General features: G+C 46.3%; 1 protein-coding gene across 1 annotated transcript; it reads right to left on the bottom strand.

Annotated features, from left to right (window-relative positions):
* Nucleotides 1–941: 941 nt before the first annotated feature.
* On the bottom strand, nt 942–3,013 carry LOC100282897 (uncharacterized). Its single transcript, NM_001155803.1, has 3 exons — nt 2,624–3,013; nt 1,987–2,105; nt 942–1,353 (listed from the first exon to the last, which is right to left on the bottom strand). The coding sequence occupies exons 1-3, from the start codon at nt 2,890–2,892 to the stop codon at nt 1,214–1,216; spliced, it is 528 nt and encodes a 175-aa protein (NP_001149275.1). The 5' UTR covers nt 2,893–3,013; the 3' UTR covers nt 942–1,213.
* Between the last annotated feature and the right edge of the window lie 16,957 nt (nt 3,014–19,970).

Genomic DNA, 19,970 nt, shown 5'->3' with positions numbered 1-19,970 from the left:
TGACGGGGATCCTTATCCCCGTTTAAATTATAATTAGAACATACATTCTTCGTTATTAATGCAAAATATTTTCGCTTATACATATTGTTAAATGTAAGAAATAATTATGTGTACATCAAAACGAACATATTTATATAATGATTCATTTTTTGATAAAGTAATTATTTATTTTTATCATTAATTAGTACATAAAAATATCATCACGTGCAGGTTTAATAGGTCCACGCGGAGGAATAAATTTTCCCATCCCTATCTCCATTTACCCATCGAGGAAAGAATTTTCCTCGTTTACATCCTCGTGGGGGAATAAATTTTCCGATCCTCGTCGTCTAATTGAGGAATTCCCCACGGGGAATCGGAGATGAGGCCCTATTGGCATCTCTACTCGAGAACAGAGCGAGCTAGCTCGGCTCGACTCACTACGGCTCGCGAGCTAGCTCGTGCCTTAACCTAACAACAATTTGTTACATAAAATTCTAATTAACATATAATATTAGTATCAACAGATGATTGGATTATGTTATTTGAGATTACTATATAGAATTAATCTATTTTCTACGTTATATTAGTAATATATTTATTTTATTAATTAAAATGTGTTACTTTTTTTTGAGATTTTATATTATAGTTTGAAAAATGATTTCATGTTTATGGTCAGGCTCGTTGCTCAGCGAGCAACTCACGGTCACGAGCTAGCAACGAGACCCAAGAATTTCATACTCGCTAGAGAAGCGAGCTGAGTCAAGCTCGACTCATTACGGAATATGCCAAATCGATATTTATGAGCCAAAATCACGGAATATGGTTGTCCAGATGGACTGCTTTAGTGTATCTATGTCAAACTGTAAAGCATGAAGCAATATGATAATAAGCACATCCAGTTTCAACATCTAAGGAAGTCGTGAGCTATTCTAGTACTGGAAGAATAAAACCAGTAATTTGCCAACGAACATAGTGCTGGTATCATTCTTCATTCATAAGAACAATTTCATCAGGCACATAGAATTTTAATTGCACCATAAGCAAGCTGAAAACTGATAGGACACTAGAATTATACAGCATCATATCAAGTCAAGAAAGTGTTTTGGAGTAGAGGCTACATGGAGCAAAAGCAAATACAACTACCAACAAATACTGCCATGGTTTTGATTCTGCGTGTTACTGCCCCTCCAGCAGAGAAGTTAATTGTATTCATTCTTCATTTTTCTTGCGATTAAGCTACTCCATTCTCCTTGGCATCATCAGCTGGATCATTTTCTTTCTGCGGAAGTGTCTCTTCATTTAATTTCCTTCTCTTTTCCTTCTGTTGTTTCTTTGCTTCTGACCTTTTGTCTGCATTTTTGTTTCTAAACTCTGAAACATAAAAAATGAGGGCAAAGGAGAATCAGATAAGATGAGCTACCCATAAAATAGACTTCACTACAAAAATCTGAGTATTTGTATGTAACTTCATATGGACTGGCATTCGCATTGGCAGAACAGCCATGCAAACCATGGTTACAAAATCAATGAAATTATTGGAATGGAATCTCTAGAACTTGTGAATATTGTTAATAACCTTTACTCAATGGAGTAAGACGGTAAAATTTAAGCAAGTATAGCAATGAGTAATGGTTAGAGTAATGGTCTGTTTGTTTGGGCTAGGAATTCTGAAAAGCAGCTTGTAGATTGTGGAAAGCTCTGGATCAGGTTGTTTGATTGTTGTGTGCACCACTTGACCGGGTTCGGAACGAATGGCATTGCAAGTAATTTGAAGTTACACTTCGTGGAAAGCAGAGGAAGACCAAATTCTTCGAAAAGTTACAATCCAACAACCTAGGCTGTCGAGTCTGAGGTCAAAAGTTGCCTGTTTATTTAAGCTTCGGATTGTAAAAGGCACAATCCAAAGCTGAAACTCATGCTGCTTTACCTGCATTCACTTAACATATCGATAACACCATGGAGCATCTAAGAAGGTGCTAACATGATGAAGGCAGCAAGACTGACCTTGCAGTGAAGTCCTAAGGGGCTCTACAAACTCCGAAAACTCCATGTCATCAAGAGCATTGAGGACATCATCAGCGTTGATGGTCTGCCTCTTTGATTCCTTGCACATATCATTGGCACTGCAGATAAAACCATGATCGTATTATTTTCATGGATGCATTGATAACGAAAAGCAGATTATACCGACACTCGAAGTCTGTTTTCCATCTGGAAAAATCGGGAGCCTCCAGGCTACAATATGCAAGAACCCTTTCTTAAAAAAAAGAGAGGATAGATTATGTCCATTCCCTTCTATGTACCTTTTTCTACTAAAAAACGAGCAGAGATTGCTATGGAACAAAAATATCCTGCTAGTTACTCAACAACATTAAAATACATCACATATATTACTTGGATCCACTCCATTGATGGCAGCATTATACCCCAAAATACGCAGAATTTGATTGGATAAAATTGCTGTACCTCACTATTACTGAGTCTACTGTTCAACAAAAATATCAGATTAGTTGCTTTCTCTTCCGAGTTCCAAATTCCAACCCCCATACAGAGCAACAGAGGATAAGAATCACAGTAACTGGGGGTAATCTGGATCTAATCAGAGATGGTGGGACTGTGGAGGGAATGTGATGTTACAGACGTGGCGGAGAGATAGTGGATGAAGATGCGGGCGCTCTCGGCGAACGCGGCCATGGCGTCCTTGTTGACGATGACCTCGGCTCCTTCCCCACCGGCGACGTGGGAAAGCTTGTCCTTGACAAGGCGGCGCACGATGGCCCTGGGCAGCTCGTCCACCTCCGCCTCCGTCAACGCGGCCGTCGGTGCCGCCGGTGCCGGAGCGGGCTCCCCTTGAGCAGCGTCCACCGGCTGCGGCTCCCCCTCCTTGACCAAGGTGATCTTACGTGGCATCCTCCCAAACCTCCTGCGCGCGACGGCTGTGGTGGTGAGGACTGAGGAGGCAGTGTGAAGCAGAAACCGCAAACCCTAGCAAAATCCGCGGTCCTTCCCGCCCTCTTTTCTCCCCTTTCACGCCCACCGAACCGGGGCGCACAGCTTCAGGCTGCGACGGGAGAGTAAGCTGTCAATGTGCATCCAGTGTGTCCTTTTGGTCAACTTTTTTACCGCCTTTTCCGAGAACTTAGCTGCAGAGAGAATATGACTGTGGAGATAATCTAATTATTGTGAGGATTATATACGGAGAAAAATTAATATATTTATAGGGTTCAGGATTTAGAAAGTGGTGGATTCCTACTATTGAATTGCTACCCGCCTCGCCTCCTTGAAAGAGATAAATGAGACTTCTAGACCCCTTGGCAAATTGGTAACATGGCTTGTGGGTAAAAATGTGCAACATCTGTACAGTGTAAAACTGGTATACTGATCATGCTCGCAGTCAAAAGCGATTCAGGACTCACATGATTAACTTATGGAATTAAACTTAATTTGTCATATGCATCACATTGTGATTTTATTATTAGTTCTGATCTCTTATTATTGTGTGATGGTATATACTTGCACTTAGTAATTGCTAATAAAATTTGACCAACTTATTAAAAGAAGTGCTCAGCTTTAACCATTATTTGTTGATCAGCTTACACTTCACATGAGACCCCACCATGGGTGAGCTCATGCACATTATTCCCCACACTTGCTGAGCGATGAAATTTTGTAAGCTCACTCTTGTGATATAAACCCCCCAGTCAGGTGGCCCAGGAGGAGGACTACTATGAGCAGTTCGACGAGGTCTAGGTAGCGTCTCCCAGTCAGCTTGATGGCACCGAGGAAATAATAATAGTTCGCTTTATTTGTTATCATTTATTTTGTCAGACACTTCCGCTATGTAATAAAGTTTGACATTTATCTCTATACATTTGGTCATTATATGTGTTGTTCTTCCTTGGCGCACATATGAGACGCACTCGGATTTGTCCATTAAATCCGGGTGTGACAGCGGTCCTTGGCTGGGGTAAATAGTAACCACAGCGAAAAAGACAGCGGGGCGACTTACCGGTGACGGTAGAGCTCCGGTGAAAAGTCAGGAGAGATTGGGGAGCTGTAACACCCACTTTGTAATTTGCTAGGAATAATACCAATAGAGGAACAATTTCTCTTTATGTGAGTTTGATCTTTATGCATCATCTTATGTGAACATCATGCCCAAAAACAATTAGTAAAAACATATACTACCAAATTATGCATCATGCTCGAATTTATTCTGTGTGCATTACTTGTGACAACATAAAAATAATGTGACAAGAAATATATTAAAGCCCAAAGTGGAATTTAAGAGCTAAAAGAAATTTTAGAATTTGAGAAAAGAGAAGAAAAGTACTATATAAATATAAATAAAATATGATTAATCAAATAATTGTACTTGAGCATACTAGATTATGAACTTATATTTTTGGTTAAGGAATAAACTTCACAACAGCACTTGAATTCAAAATTTGAAAAACATAAACTTAGGAAAGAAAAGAAAAAGAAATTATAAAAGATGAAAACCATGTTGGGCTCAAAGTGGCTGGCTCGGCCCACCAACGAATACCGCGCGGCCATCTTCATTCCGCGAAAGCGTGCCGACATGCGGGCCCAGCGAGTCAGTCTCAAGCGCGGTTTACATGGAGTCAGGTTACGCTGACTTGCGGGCCCGGTTGTCAGCTCTCTCCCTTCCTCCCGATACACCGACTGGTGGGACCGTTTGACCAGTCACTGCGTCGCTGCCATCTTCTTCTCCGCGGAAGTCGCGCGGCGCGAACGGACCTGGCCACCACGATCGGCGCAGGGCCCGCTCGGACCGTTGGGGTGTTGACCATATAAATGCGAGCGCTCGGTGCCGTGACCACTCTTCGCCCCACCTAGCCGCATTTGCGCCGTCGTTAGGCTCTCAGTGCACCGCCGCGCGGAGACAGCTCACCGCCGCCTCCGACTCGTCCCTTCGCCGTCGTTCCGGTGTTGGCAGGAGGTCGGGGTGATTCGCTTGGGCTCGTGGAACGTGTCTGTGGCGGATTGGGGCCGAGAAAGCCTTGGTCGTCGACTGAATTTCTCGCCGGAGTGGATCTTGGACTTGAACCCGTTGTTCCTCGTCACTTGGACTTACCACTGCTCCAAACCTCGGTAAGTCTTTACCCGTGTGACTCACCAAGAAATACTCTCCTCATAGCACCAATCGGGGTAGCGAATAGGTCTCTAGTGCGCCGGCAGGGCCGGTCTCCGGCGAGCGCGCCACCGCGGGGATACTGTGCCGTCGCGTGGTCTGGCTGGGTGCGAGGTAGGCGAGAGTACTGGGCCGTCGGATCCTCGTTTGGACGGCCGAGATTAGGCCAAAGGATACCCCTTCGCGCTTTAGATCTAGACCGTAGGATGGAGATCGTAAAGTCCAGATTAGATCGTATCTATTTAAATCCGTGCCATTGATTCCTAATCCAGCGCTCGATATCGCGTACCGATTCGTAAACCTCAGCGATCTAATCCGAGACCCTGATTTCCGATCGGATGGCCAGAAACCTTAGATACCTCTTCGCGGATCCGTTTTGCATAAGAGTCCCTGGACAATTTAATAACAAACCCGCAGTACATTGGCCACTGTTCTCTGTGTCTCGGTAATCTTGCGCCAGTGCCCCTGGACTTTCCAGGAATTGAGGCCTAGTCCAGTACAGAGTTAAATTGATTAAATGAATTGGAAATTTGATTTTTAATATGAAAATAAACCCTAGAACTTGTATAAATCATAGAAAATCCATTTTTAGTCCAAATTGAGCCATTCCAGTTTCTAAAATTTTGTAATATTATTCTCTAACACTTAAGAGCCTCTGTTTTATCATGAAAACAGTAAGAAAAGTTATTTCACACTTAATCCTATTTTAAACACATAAAACCTTTGAAAATCCATAACTTAAAATCTATAACTCCAAAAATTATGATTCCTGTTCCTAGGATTCTATTTTAATATGTAGATTATTACTGTGTATTTTGTTTATATGTTTGATGTGATGTTCATTTTGCCTATACCATGTTTGTTTGTATTGCTACGTTTAGCAGTGAGGACACGTGTCATCTGAAGAGCAAGTTGGTACCTGGAATCTCAAGTCTCAGGCAAGTTGTGCCCTTGATCACTTCTTTTACCCACTCATGTTCTAATTAATCATAATGATCTGCATAGGTTAATTTTGATGGGACCTAATAGGTTACCCTAGTTTGATTATCTGAATACCTTGTTTACCACTGAACTTTTTGGGTAGTACTTGCTAGTGCTATATGTGGTTTTGGGCATTGAGATACACATTATTCATGATTATACTTTTGTTATCCGTTGTTATTTACTGTTCATGTCAAGATCATTAATGTTAATTGGAACATAGAGCTTAACTTGAGAAACACGTGCCACCACAAGGGTTTATGGACGCCCTTGGCTGACTAATTAGGAAAGCTAGTGGAGGACTACCTTACCCGAAAGGGGCAAGGGCAGTAGGGGAGTGGTCAGTGTAGGGAGGCCCTCGGGAGGATTTTGCTGCGATGGCGGTCCTGCAAGGGATTCCTGCATTGGAGCTTCCTATAAACTGTAGCGGGTTTTCTGAAGCTAGTGGAACTTTGTAAAGGCCTCGTAGTGTTACCCTGCCTCGCCTCCTCGGTAGAGGTGTATGGGAAGTCGCGATCCCTTGGCAGATGGGTAACATGACTTGTGGGTAAAGGGTACCACCTCTGCAGAGTGTAAAACTGGTATACTAGCCGAGCTCACGGTCATGAGCAGCTCAGGACTCTCTAATGATTAATTTATGGAACTAAATTCAATTTGTCATATGCATTGCATTGCAGGTGATGTTGTTACTTTTGTTCTACTACTTAATTGGGTTGGTATTTACTTATACTTAGTAATTGCTAATAAAATTTTGACCAACTTTAAAAGCAATGCTAAGCTCTAACCATCCTCTTTGGTAAGCCTTACACTTCACGTGAGCTCCCACCTTTGGCGAGTTCATGCACATTATTCCCCACAACTTGCTGAGCGATGAACGTATGTGAGCTCACTCTTGCTGTCTCACACCCCCCACAGGTCAAGAACAGGTACCGCAGGATGAGGCGCATGGAGGATGCTGTGGCGAGTTCGTGAGAGGTCTAGGCCGTCGTCTCCCAGTCAACTTTGGGTTGCTGGACCGTTGTCTCCTTATAATGTAATTATTTATTTATTTTGTACAGAACTCCTGTTATGTAGTAAAGATGTGACATTCGATCATGTGCCATGATTCATCATATGTGTGAGACTTGGTCCCAGCACACCTGGTGATTATGTTTGCGCCCGGGTTTTGGACCCCTAAAATCCGGGTGTGACAGAAGTGGTATCAGAGGAATGTTGACTGTAGGACGAAACCTAGATAGAACTGGACAACCAATACTTACTTACCTTTGCTAATCTGATTCTTTTCTAAACTTTTCTTAATTCTTTCCTCATCTATTTCCGCTTTACTCTGATTAATCTTACCTTTTCTTTCTAAAGACAAATGTGGATTTCACACTTTGAAATCTTGTGCCTAAAGTGATCCTTAGGAAAAGGAGACCTATTCTTAGGAAAAAAAACAAAACTATTTTTTTTATCTATATGCCTGAATGTTTGTTCTTGTGATACATGTCTGATTTGGATTTTTGATTGAGTGTGATGAGTTGTGGAGTAATGTCTACAATTACATCTGCATATACATATAGAAAAAAAAACACCTATAAAAAAAGTAACTAGATAAACTAGAGTATCTAGCCTAACAATATCCATCTTAGCTTAAAAGATTCATATTCTACACTCATAGATCCATCTTATCTTAAAAGATACTCTATTACCTTAGTAGATTAATCTTATCTTGAAAAGATTTTATCTTATCCTAATAGATCTAACTAACCTCAAAAGATTCTACCTTATCCCTATGAATGCATCTTGCCCTAATAACCATATTTACCCCACACTAGTGTAACAACCATGATCTAATCCAAAGTAATTAGACATTATCTAGTCTAACCTAGTTGTACCGATCTAATCTAGATCCCATCTAATCTACTATGATCCAATTTAAAGAGAGTGACCTAAGAAGTTAGTTAATCCTGGTGAAATACATTAGACCCTGCTCCTATAAACAAGTTTGAGATCCTAGATCAACTCGGCCATACCCAACAACTTGACCCACATAATAGATCTATCTTGACCTCCTGTCCCAAACCCGGATGGAGACACCAAAGAGCAAGAAGGAGGAGATCAACCTCGACATGGAAGAATAGGAGTCAAATCAGATCTCGAGATGATTCAAATTTACCACCTTGGACGGAGTCTTCCCTTACCAAGTTCTTCTTACCATAAGCTAACCTCACTCTGACCATCTCTCTTCTTACCTGTGTGTCTAAACATAGAAGATACCCATGCATTTCTAAGTACTTGCTAAATAGTATTTTTTAAAAAAAGAGAAAGAGAGAGACTCTTAATTTTTGAATCAATTAGAAACTACAATCTCAATTATAAACCAACCTCGGTATAACCCTTTTGCTTACTAATCTCGAGGACGAGATTATTTTTAAGGGGGGTAGGATTTGTAACACCCACTTTGTAATTTGCTAGGAATAATACCAATAGAGGAACAATTTCTCTTTATGTGAGTTTGATCTTTATGCATCATCTTATGTGAACATCATGCCCAAAAACAATTAGTAAAAACATATACTACCAAATTATGCATCATGCTCGAATTTATTCTGTGTGCATTACTTGTGACAACATAAAAATAATGTGACAAGAAATATATTAAAGCCCAAAGTGGAATTTAAGAGCTAAAAGAAATTTTAGAATTTGAGAAAAGAGAAGAAAAGTACTATATAAATATAAATAAAATATGATTAATCAAATAATTGTACTTGAGCATACTAGATTATGAACTTATATTTTTGGTTAAGGAATAAACTTCACAACAGCACTTGAATTCAAAATTTGAAAAACATAAACTTAGGAAAGAAAAGAAAAAGAAATTATAAAAGATGAAAACCATGTTGGGCTCAAAGTGGCTGGCTCGGCCCACCAACGAATACCGCGCGGCCATCTTCATTCCGCGAAAGCGTGCCGACATGCGGGCCCAGCGAGTCAGTCTCAAGCGCGCTTTACATGGAGTCAGGTTACGCTGACTTGCGGGCCCGGTTGTCAGCTCTCTCCCTTCCTCCCGATACACCGACTGGTGGGACCGTTTGACCAGTCACTGCGTCGCTGCCATCTTCTTCTCCGCGGAAGTCGCGCGGCGCGAACGGACCTGGCCGCCACGATCGGCGCAGGGCCCGCTCGGACCGTTGGGGTGTTGACCATATAAATGCGAGCGCTCGGTGCCGTGACCACTCTTCGCCCCACCTAGCCGCATTTGCGCCGTCGTTAGGCTCTCAGTGCACCGCCGCGCGGAGACAGCTCACCGCCGCCGCCGACTCGTCCCTTCGCCGCCGTTCCGGTGTTGGCAGGAGGTCGGGGTGATTCGCTTGGGCTCGTGGAACGTGTCTGTGGCGGATTGGGGCCGAGAAAGCCTTGGTCGTCGACTGAATTTCTCGCCGGAGTGGATCTTGGACTTGAACCCGCTGTTCCTCGTCACTTGGACTTACCACTGCTCCAAACCTCGGTAAGTCTTTACCCGTGTGACTCACCAAGAAATACTCTCCTCATAGCACCAATCGGGGTAGCGAATAGGTCTCTAGTGCGCCGGTAGGGCCGGTCTCCGGCGAGCGCGCCACCGCGGGGATACTGTGCCGTCGCGTGGTCTGGCTGGGTGCGAGGTAGGCGAGAGTACTGGGCCGTCGGATCCTCGTTTGGACGGCCGAGATTAGGCCAAAGGATACCCCTTCGCGCTTTAGATCTAGACCGTAGGATGGAGATTGTAAAGTCCAGATTAGATCGTATCTATTTAAATCCGTGCCATTGATTCCTAATCCAGCACTCGATATCGCGTACCGATTCGTAAACCTCAGCGATCTAATCCGGGCCCCTGATTTCCGATCGGACGGCCAGAAACCTTAGATACCTCTTCGCAGATCCGTTTTGCATAAGAGTCCCTGGACAATTTAATAACAAACCCGCAGTACATTGGCCACTGTTCTCTGTGTCTCGGTAATCTTGCGCCAGTGCCCCTGGACTTTCCAGGAATTGAGGCCCAGTCCAGTACAGAGTTAAATTGATTAAATGAATTGGAAATTTGATTTTTAATATGAAAATAAACCCTAGAACTTGTATAAATCATAGAAAATCCATTTTTAGTCCAAATTGAGCCATTCCAGTTTCTAAAATTTTGTAATATTATTCTCTAACACTTAAGAGCCTCTGTTTTATCATGAAAACAGTAAGAAAAGTTATTTCACACTTAATTCTATTTTAAACACATAAAACCTTTGAAAATCCATAACTTAAAATCTATAACTCCAAAAATTATGATTCCTATTCCTAGGATTCTATTTTAATATGTAGATTATTACTGTGTATTTTGTTTATATGTTTGATGTGATGTTCATTTTGCCTATACCATGTTTGTTTGTATTGCTACGTTTAGCAGTGAGGACACGTGTCATCTGAAGAGCAAGTTGGTACCTGGAATCTCAAGTCCCAGGCAAGTTGTGCCCTTGATCACTTCTTTTACCCACTCATGTTCTAATTAATCATAATGATCTGCATAGGTTAATTTTGATGGGACCTAATAGGTTACCCTAGTTTGATTATCTGAATACCGTGTTTACCACTGAACTTTTTGGGTAGTACTTGCTAGTGCTATATGTGGTTTTGGGCATTGAGATACACATTATTCATGATTATACTTTTGTTATCCGTTGTTATTTACTGTTCATGTCAAGATCATTAATGTTAATTGGAACATAGAGCTTAACTTGAGAAACACGTGCCACCACAAGGGTTTATGGACGCCCTTGGCTGACTAATTAGGAAAGCTAGTGGAGGACTACCTTACCCGAAAGGGGCAAGGGCAGTAGGGGAGTGGTCAGTGTAGGGAGGCCCTCGGGAGGATTTTGCTGCGATGGCGGTCCTGCAAGGGATTCCTGCATTGGAGCTTCCTATAAACTGTAGCGGGTTTTCTGAAGCTAGTGGAACTTTGTAAAGGCCTTGTAGTGTTACCCTGCCTCGCCTCCTCGGTAGAGGTGTATGGGAAGTCGCGATCCCTTGGCAGATGGGTAACATGACTTGTGGGTAAAGGGTACCACCTCTGCAGAGTGTAAAACTGGTATACTAGCCGAGCTCACGGTCATGAGCAACTCAGGACTCTCTGATGATTAATTTATGGAACTAAATTCAATTTGTCATATGCATTGCATTGCAGGTGATGTTGTTACTTTTGTTCTACTACTTAATTGGGTTGGTATTTACTTATACTTAGTAATTGCTAATAAAATTTTGACCAACTTTAAAAGCAATGCTAAGCTCTAACCATCCTCTTTGGTAAGCCTTACACTTCACGTGAGCTCCCACCTTTGGCGAGTTCATGCACATTATTCCCCACAACTTGCTGAGCGATGAACATATGTGAGCTCACTCTTGCTGTCTCACAGCCCCCCACAGGTCAAGAACAGGTACCGCAGGATGAGGCGCATGGAGGATGCTGTGGCGAGTTCGTGAGAGGTCTAGGCCGTCGTCTCCCAGTCAACTTTGGGTTGCTGGACCGTTGTCTCCTTATAATGTAATTATTTATTTATTTTGTACAGAACTCCTGTTATGTAGTAAAGATGTGACATTCGATCCTGTGCCATGATTCATCATATGTGTGAGACTTGGTCCCAGCACACCTGGTGATTATGTTTGCGCCCGGGTTTTGGACCCCTAAAATCCGGGTGTGACAGGAGCCTCTAGTGGTCACGTCGATGTGCGGATCATCGTCGAAGGTGACCGAAGTTGGTCTGGCCACGAGTTGAGGCGGCGATGCTCGGTGGCGGCGCCTGTACCGGCGGTGCTTCACTAGGTGGTAGGGAGTGTGTGTGTGCAAGGAAACGAAGAATGGCTTGTGTGGTATCCTGGCCCCTGGGACGGTGATATCCTGGCCCACGGCTTAATAGAATTAATAGAGTATCCACACCAATAAGGTGCATCTTCTTTTTTGGAAGCCTATCTCAAAAGAACCTACAAGTTAAGCGTGCTTGGCTTGGAGCAATTTGGGATGGGTGACTGTCAAACCCGGTTTTAGAAGGTAAACCGAATGCGAACCATGTACGTGCGAGGATCAGTTATTCACGTACACAGCAGTTACATAATATGGACATCATCACACAGTGCTCAAAATAGTATTAATAAGGGAAATAGTCGATTACATCATACGTCTGAGACGTCCATATAGTCCTTACAATAAATCAAAGTGCGGAAAAGAAACGTAGATAACCGCGGCCTTCACAGGCAGCCGACTGGGGGTTGCCGCTAACCCACACCTAGAACTCGTCGTAATCTTGGAACTCCTGGAAGTCTCCTTCCACAGCTTCATCTTCGCCTGAGCAGTGGTTGCAATGCTGACAAACTGGGGATGGGGGGGTTTGGTGTGTAGAGCAAGGGTGAGTACACATCAACATACTCAGCAAGTATCCTGTTTGGCTGTAGTGGACTAGCTGTATGTGGGGATAAGTCAAGCAGTTGCTTTTAGTTGGTCAGATTATTACTTACTAGTAGAAAGCCAAGTTTTAGCATTAACCCAAGTTATTAACCCGATGTACCCTTTCCAAACGGAAAGAATACCACTTACCAGCACCATAGTCATAACCAGAATCATCGATCTCATAACCACCTGTACCAAAGTATCTCTGATCAAGTACCACTAATCACTGGAGCTCCCTTGGCCGCTCATAACCGCGAGCACGGCTGATATATCAGTTTTCAAACACTCTGCAGAGGTTGTGCACTTTACCCACAAGCCGTGATTCCCATTCTGCCAGGAGATCATGACTCTCCATTGATCACTACCAAGGTGACCCAGCAGGGCATCACTACGTAGCCTTTACAAAGATTCCCCGGGACTGTAGCCACCCGTTAGGTTTCCTAAATGCACCGCACTCCTCCCCAAGGGGCGAACCCAAACTTGGCAGAGCGAGCCGCATACACCGAGCCCCATTGACGGCATGACGGCTAAGTGAACTACACCCCGGATCCTCTAATTATTCAGCTAAGGGCACCCCATTCCACCCTCATGGTTGCACTGTTTTCCTGGGCGGTCATCCATAGAACAGGTCCTTACGGAGAGGCACTCGAGAAACCGCTCGAGCCCCCTTGATGACCACAAGCATAACATCATAATAAGAGAAGGGAAAACAGCGTATCATAGATATTCTCATCATGTTCATTGATTAGAGTTTGAGCAATAGCATAAAGCTAAACAGTAATAATCCAACCCAAATAGGTAAACAAGGACAGGGATAACAAAAGCTAGTCAATCCTTAGGCATAAGTGTGTAAAGCGGGAGGTGAATTAAATAATGAATAGGACATAGATAGGTCAAGGGACACTTGCCTCCACCAACCGACTGCTGCTCAGGGGCTTCTCCTGCGAGTTCCTCGGGCTCTTCAACCAGATCGTTCTCTATACGAGCGCAAACATACATACATCCACATATTTAATACCAAAGAACAGTACACCATACAATAGAATGCAATAAGTAAACAGACGTTCCACGCGGGCTCGCAAGTACGGTTAAGAGAGAAAGAGGAAAAGACAGTCGAGAAACGATCACGTTACATGATTATAAATTAACCACTCGCTTAATGGAAGGAAATTTAATGTAGACACTATGTTTAGCGTAAAGTAAAGTCATGTTTCATGTCTAATTATTATAAGCAGGTGGAGATAAATAAAAGGATGGTCGCGCGGCGAGACGCGCGACAAAGCTCCCTAAAACAAATTAAGAAGTTAACGACTCGTCGCGCGACTGAGCACGCAGCGAGATACTTCGCCTTAGTTAAGAGGAGACGCTAAGCGTCGCACGACGAAGCGCACGACGGCATACGTCGACTAAACTGAGTCCAAAGTGGAACGTCGCGCGAATACACACGCGACGTTACACCTTAAACAACCTGAAACAAAATGGATCGTCGCGCGACGAAGCGCACGACGCAACACAGGATAGAATCTGAATTTTAGACAAATCCGTCGCGCGGCGAAGCGCGCGACGCAACACGCTAATTAACAAATAATCACCGCGAGCGCGGGCGAGCGGGGACACGGTCGGGCGAGGCCGGGACGGGGAACGGGCGGCCGAGCTGGGGCCAGGGCGGTTGAACCGGCCAGGGGGCGGTTGAACCGGGGGCGGGGGGCGCGCGGGCGAGCGGGGCTCGCCACGCCGCGGGAGGGCGCCGAGCCACCATGACCGGCCGGGCCGAGGGGCGGGGCGGGCGCCGCCGCGAGGGGAGGCCGGGCGGGCCGAGCGCCGCCGCGAGGGGGCGGGCGGGCGAGCGCCGCTGGGGAGGGCAGCCGGGCGGGGCCGAGCGCCGCCGCGGGCGGGAGGCCGGGCGGGGGAGCGCCGCGCGAGGAGGCCGGACGGGGGCCGCGCCGCCGCGCCGAGGGGGCCGGACGGGGGCCGCGCCGCGCGGGGCCGAGCGGGGGCCGCGCCGCCGCGCCGAGGAGGCCGAGCAGGGGCCGCGCCGAGGGGCCGAGCGGGGGCCGCGCCGCCGGGGAGGGGGACCGGGCGGGCGTCGCCGGGGAGGGCCGAGGCGGGGGGGGGGGGGGGGGGGGGAACGCCGCCGCGGGGAGGGAGGCCGGGCGGGCGAGGCCGAGCGCCGCCGGGGTGGGGTCGCGCGCGGGCAGGGGGAGAAAGGGGGCGCGCGCGGGGGGGAAGAAGAGGAGGGAGAGGGAGAGAGAGAGGAGAAGGGGAGGGGAGGGGAGCTCACCTCGGGGTCCAAAATCCGGTGATCGCCGTCTCCAAATCCTAGGGCACCACGGGGAGAGAGAGGTGGAAGAGGGAGAGGAGAGGTTGTTGCGCGGGAGATCCAAATGAGAGAGAGAGAGGAGGGGGGCGCATGGGGGGGGGGGGGTTTGGGCGCCAGGGGCGCGCAGGCCGGGGCGGGCCGGGCCACTTCGCGGGTCGAAAACCCACGACGAGCGCGACCACTAAACGGAATTAAATCGCGAACCGAAATCCGGAACGGAACGAGACGAACATTCAACATCAGACAAAGAAATGCGCTTCGGCATGATGCAACACCCATGACACTTAGGTTTTGGTTTATACATGACACGGACACCTGCCGCTATACTGGTTTGAAATTGGAAAGAAGGAGCAAACGAGGAAAGAGAAAAGAGAGTAACGCCCGAATTTGGTGAGAGAAAAGAAGAAAAAATTCTGCCCCCAAATTCAGGGCGTTACAAACCTATCCCCCTTAAAAGAATCTCGCCCTCGAGATTCAGGGTTGGCTAGCAAAGAGCTCAGGGTATTTAGCCATCAGATCATCTTCACGCTCCCAGGTTGCTTCTTCCTCAGAGTGATGATCCCATCTGATTTTGCACATTCTGATGGTCTTCCTTCGGGTGACTCTGTCTGCAACCTCAAGGATTTGCACTAGCTTCTCAACGTAGGTCAAGTCCTCCTGGACTTCAAGACCTTCCACTGGCAACTGCTCTTCTGGCACACGCAAGCACTTCTTCAACTGAGACACATGAAAGACATCATGCACAGCTGACAAATTCTCGGGCAAACTGAGCTGATAGGCCACTTCTCCACGTCTTGCAAGAATCTGATACGGACCGATGTAGCGGGGTGCTAGCTTGCCTTTCACTCCGAATCTTCTGACTCCTCTGATCGGTGACACTTTCAGATAGACAAAGTCTCCGACTTCGAAACTCAGCTCTCTTCTTCTTGTGTCTGCATAGCTTCGCTGCCTCGATTGCACTATCTTCAGATTCTCTCGGACCATCTTGATGTTCTCTTCGGCTTCAAGCAAAATGTCTGGCCCAAACACTTGCTTTTCTCCAGGCTGATCCCATTGCAACGGAGTTCTGCAACTCCTTCCATAGAGCGCCTGAAATGGTGACATCTTCAAACTAGCCTGGTAACTGTTGTTATAGGAAAACTCTGCATAAGGCAATCTCTTATCCCATCCGGACTGATCTTGCAATGCACAGGCTCTCAGCATGTCTTCAAGAATTTGATTGGTCCTTTCGGTCTGGCCATCTGTCTGCGGGTGATAAGCTGAGCTGAAATTCAGATGCGTGCCCAAAGCTTCATGCAACTGCTGCCAGAAATGAGAGGTGAACTGCGTTCCTCTGTCTGACACTATCTTCTTTGGCACACCATGAAGACAAACGATCCGAGACATATACAATTCTGCCAATACTGCACTGCTGTAGTTGGTCTTGACAGGTATGAAGTGGGCTGACTTGGTCAGACGGTCCACTACTACCCAAATGGAATCGTAGCCGGCTCGAGTGCGAGGCAATCCGACTATGAAATCCATACCAATTTCATCCCATTTCCACTGAGGGATCTGCAACGGTTGCAACAATCCAGCAGGTCTCTGGTGTTCTGCCTTAATTCTTCGACAACTATCACACATAGCCACATGCTCTGCGATTTCCCTCTTCGTTCCGTACCACCAGAATTTCTTCTTCAGATCCTGATACATCTTCTCACTGCCAGGGTGAATCGAATAGGCTGTCTCATGAGCTTCCTTGAGAATCAACTCCCGAATGGACTGGACATTGGGAATACACAAGCGGTCTTTGAACCATATCACGCCTTCTGCATCCTTTCGAAACTCTTTGCCTTTGCCATCTAGAATCAGTCGCCGGATCTCACTGATCTTCTCATCATTCTTCTGCGCTTCTTTGATTTCGCGCTCCAAGGTAGGTTCCAACTCAACTGTAACTCCTCGCGAATTGTTCAGAAATCCGAGACTCAACCTGTCAAACTCCTTGGCCAACTCATAAGGCATCGGACGAGCGACCATCAGATTGACTTGACTCTTTCTGCTCAAAGCATCTGCCACTACGTTTGCTTTGCCTGGATGGTAATGGATCTCCAACTCATAATCTTTGATCAACTCTAACCATCTTCGCTGCCTCATGTTCAACTCTGACTGAGTGAATATGTACTTCAGACTCTTGTGATCTGTGTAAACATCGCATTTCTGTCCATACAGGTAGTGCCTCCATGTCTTCAGTGCATGAACCACTGCTGCCAACTCTAGATCATGGATTGGGTAATTCTTCTCATGAACCTTCAACTGTCGGGACGAGTAAGCCACAACTCTTCCCTCTTGCATCAACACACATCCCAAACCTGTGTAGCAAGCATCGCAATACACCGAGAAGGGCTTGTGCACATCAGGCAAGACTAGGACAGGCGCTGTAGTCAACTTCTCTTTCAGCGCTCCAAAGGCCTCTTGGCATTTCTGGGTCCACTTGAACTCAACTTTGTTGCCTAGCAATGCTGTCATTGGTTTCGCAATCTTCGAAAACCCTTCAATGAATCGCCGATAATATCCGGCCATCCCAATGAAACTCTTGATTCCTCGGGCATCCGTTGGCGCTTTCCAGTTCAAAATGTCTGCCACTTTCTTCGGATCCACAGCCAATCCTTCTTTGTTGATTATGTGACCCAAGAACAGGACTTCACTGATCCAGAACTCACACTTGCTCAACTTTGCATACAACTGGTGCTCTCGCAATCTCTGCAATACCATCCTCAAATGATCTGCGTGCTCTTCTTCGCTTTGAGAATAAACCAGAATGTCATCAATGAATACCACCACAAACTTATCAAGGTAATCCATGAATACATTGTTCATCAAGTTCATGAAGAATGCTGGCGCATTGGTCAAACCAAAAGACATCACTGTGAACTCGTACAACCCATACTTGGAAATGAATGCCGTCTTCGGAATGTCCGAAGGTCGGATTCTGAGCTGATGATAACCTGACCTCAGATCAATCTTGGAGAACACACTGGCTCCTCTCAACTGGTCGAACAGATCTTCTATTCTGGGCAAAGGATACTTGTTCTTGATCGTGACCTCATTCAAAGCTCGATAATCAATACACATCCTCTTGGTGCCATCTTTCTTCTCCACAAATAGGACAGGGGCGGCCCAAGGCGAGGTGCTTGGCCGAATGTAACCTTTCTCTGACAGCTCATCAATTTGCTTCTTAAGTTCATCCAACTCTGGTCCAGATATTCTGTAAGCTCTCTTGAAGATAGGGGCGGTTCCAGGAAGAAGCTCTATAGCAAACTCAACTTTCCGCTCTGGTGGCATACCCGGTAAGTCCTTTGGAAACACATCTGGGAACTCGGACACAACCTTGATGCTCTCAATTGGGTCTGCTTCACTGCTATCAACAGCTAGCTGATAACAACTTCCTTTCTTTGGCTCAGGCGGGACTAACTCGGTCACCACTTCCTCTCCTAGTGGGGACACCAACTTGATGGTCCTTTTATCACAACTGATAACTGCCTGATACTTATCTAGCCAATTCATCCCTAGGATGACATCTATTCCCTGAGTACCCATTACTATAAGGTTGGCGGGAAACGCTATCCCCCTTATTTCCACACTTATATTCAAACAAATGCTATCGGCTCGAATTCTACCACCGGCTGAGTCAATTTGAATGGGGGTTGACATGGTAGTAATTGGAAGATTATGTGCTTCTACCCATGATGCAGCAATGAAAGAATGTGTTGCTCCAGTATCAAATAACACTTCTGCAATATGGGAGTCGACTGGGAACATACCTACTATCATGCCGGGGGTCTCCTGAACTGCTTCAGCCTCCAAGTGGTTCAGCCTTCCATGATTATAGCGCGGCTGAGAGCGATTGCCTGCTCCAGGCTGAGGCACATTCTGCTTTGCTGGGGCATTGGGGCCTGACTGTTGCTGGGCTGCCTTCTTCGGACATTGCATCACCCAGTGGCCTTGCTCTCCACAGTGGAAACATGCTCTGTTTCCAACCTGAGCTGGTGCTGCCTGACTGTTCTGCTGGTTTGCTGGGGCAGGAAGACGAGGTGCCTGCTGATTCTGCCTCTGAAACTGACCTCCTGACTGATTGCTCTGACGGTTCTGATACTGATGCTGAGGATACTGCCTTTGAAACTGCTGATGCTGCTGAGGTGGACGCTGGTTCTGCCTGAACTGCTGAGGTTGATTGCCTGAGAAACGAGGACGATTGCTGCTTCCAGGCTGAGGTCCACTGATCTTGCGCTTACGATCTTCCATCTCCTTACGCTTCCTTTCTGTCATGATTGCTCTGTCAATCAGGTGCTGGAATGTCGGGAAGGTGTGATTCATCAGTTGGTACTGCAGAGGGTCAACCAAGCCTCTCAGGAAACGGTACTGTCGCTTGGCGTCGGTGTTGACATCTTCAGGAGCATAGCGAGACAACTGCAGAAACCTGTCTCGGTACTCACTGACAGACAATGGCCCTTGCTTGAGAGCCAGGAACTCCTCCTTCTTCACAGTCATCAGACCTGCAGGAACATGGTACTGACGGAAACTACCTCTAAACTCTTCCCAAGTGATGGCGTCAGGGTGGGCATGGGTGGCGAGGTAAGACTCCCACCATGATTGGGCTGCTCCTCTCAACAGACGGGGACCATACAGAACTTTCTCCCTGTCATCGCACTGAGCGGTATGCAACTCCCGCTCCACAGTGCGCAGCCAATCTTCAGCATCCATGGGGTCAGAAGAGTGAGCGAACGTTGGTTTATGACCTCTCATGAATTCAGCACGCTTGTCTCTGGGCATCTGAGGCATCTGAGGCTGAGGTGGAGCCTGTTGCTGTTGCTGCTGCTGCTGCTGAATGGCGGCCAAAGTCTGACCGATGGCTTGAACTGCCTGAGTCTGCATCAGAAACATCTGCTCGATCGACATCGGGGGCGAGGGCGGCAGGTGCTGCTGCTGGGGCACCTCATCCTGTTGAGCGGCTCGCTCCTGCTGAGCACGCCTTCCTCCTCTGCGCCTGTTCTCTGACATCTGCAGAATGCAACCACACATCAGAACTGATCTGGCAAATCTTGCAGCAT

The sequence above is a fragment of the Zea mays genome, chromosome 7, assembly GCF_902167145.1.
Source record: "Zea mays cultivar B73 chromosome 7, Zm-B73-REFERENCE-NAM-5.0, whole genome shotgun sequence".
Lineage (NCBI taxonomy): Eukaryota > Viridiplantae > Streptophyta > Magnoliopsida > Poales > Poaceae > Zea > Zea mays.
The sequence above is the reverse complement of the archived record's forward strand: the minus strand, read 5'-3'. Positions and strand labels throughout refer to the sequence as shown.

What these genes read in the sequence shown, in the direction of transcription:
- LOC100282897 (NM_001155803.1), bottom strand. Translation starts at nt 2,892, where the DNA reads ATGCCACGTAAGATCACCTTGGTCAAGGAGGGGGAGCCGCAGCCGGTG. An exon ending in ATCCACTATCTCTCCGCCAC is followed by an intron (nt 2,106 to 2,623) that starts GTCTGTAACATC and finishes TTTTATCTGCAG; the next exon opens with TGCCAATGATATGTGCAAGG. An exon ending in CCTTAGGACTTCACTGCAAG is followed by an intron (nt 1,354 to 1,986) that starts GTCAGTCTTGCT and finishes TTTATGTTTCAG; the next exon opens with AGTTTAGAAACAAAAATGCA.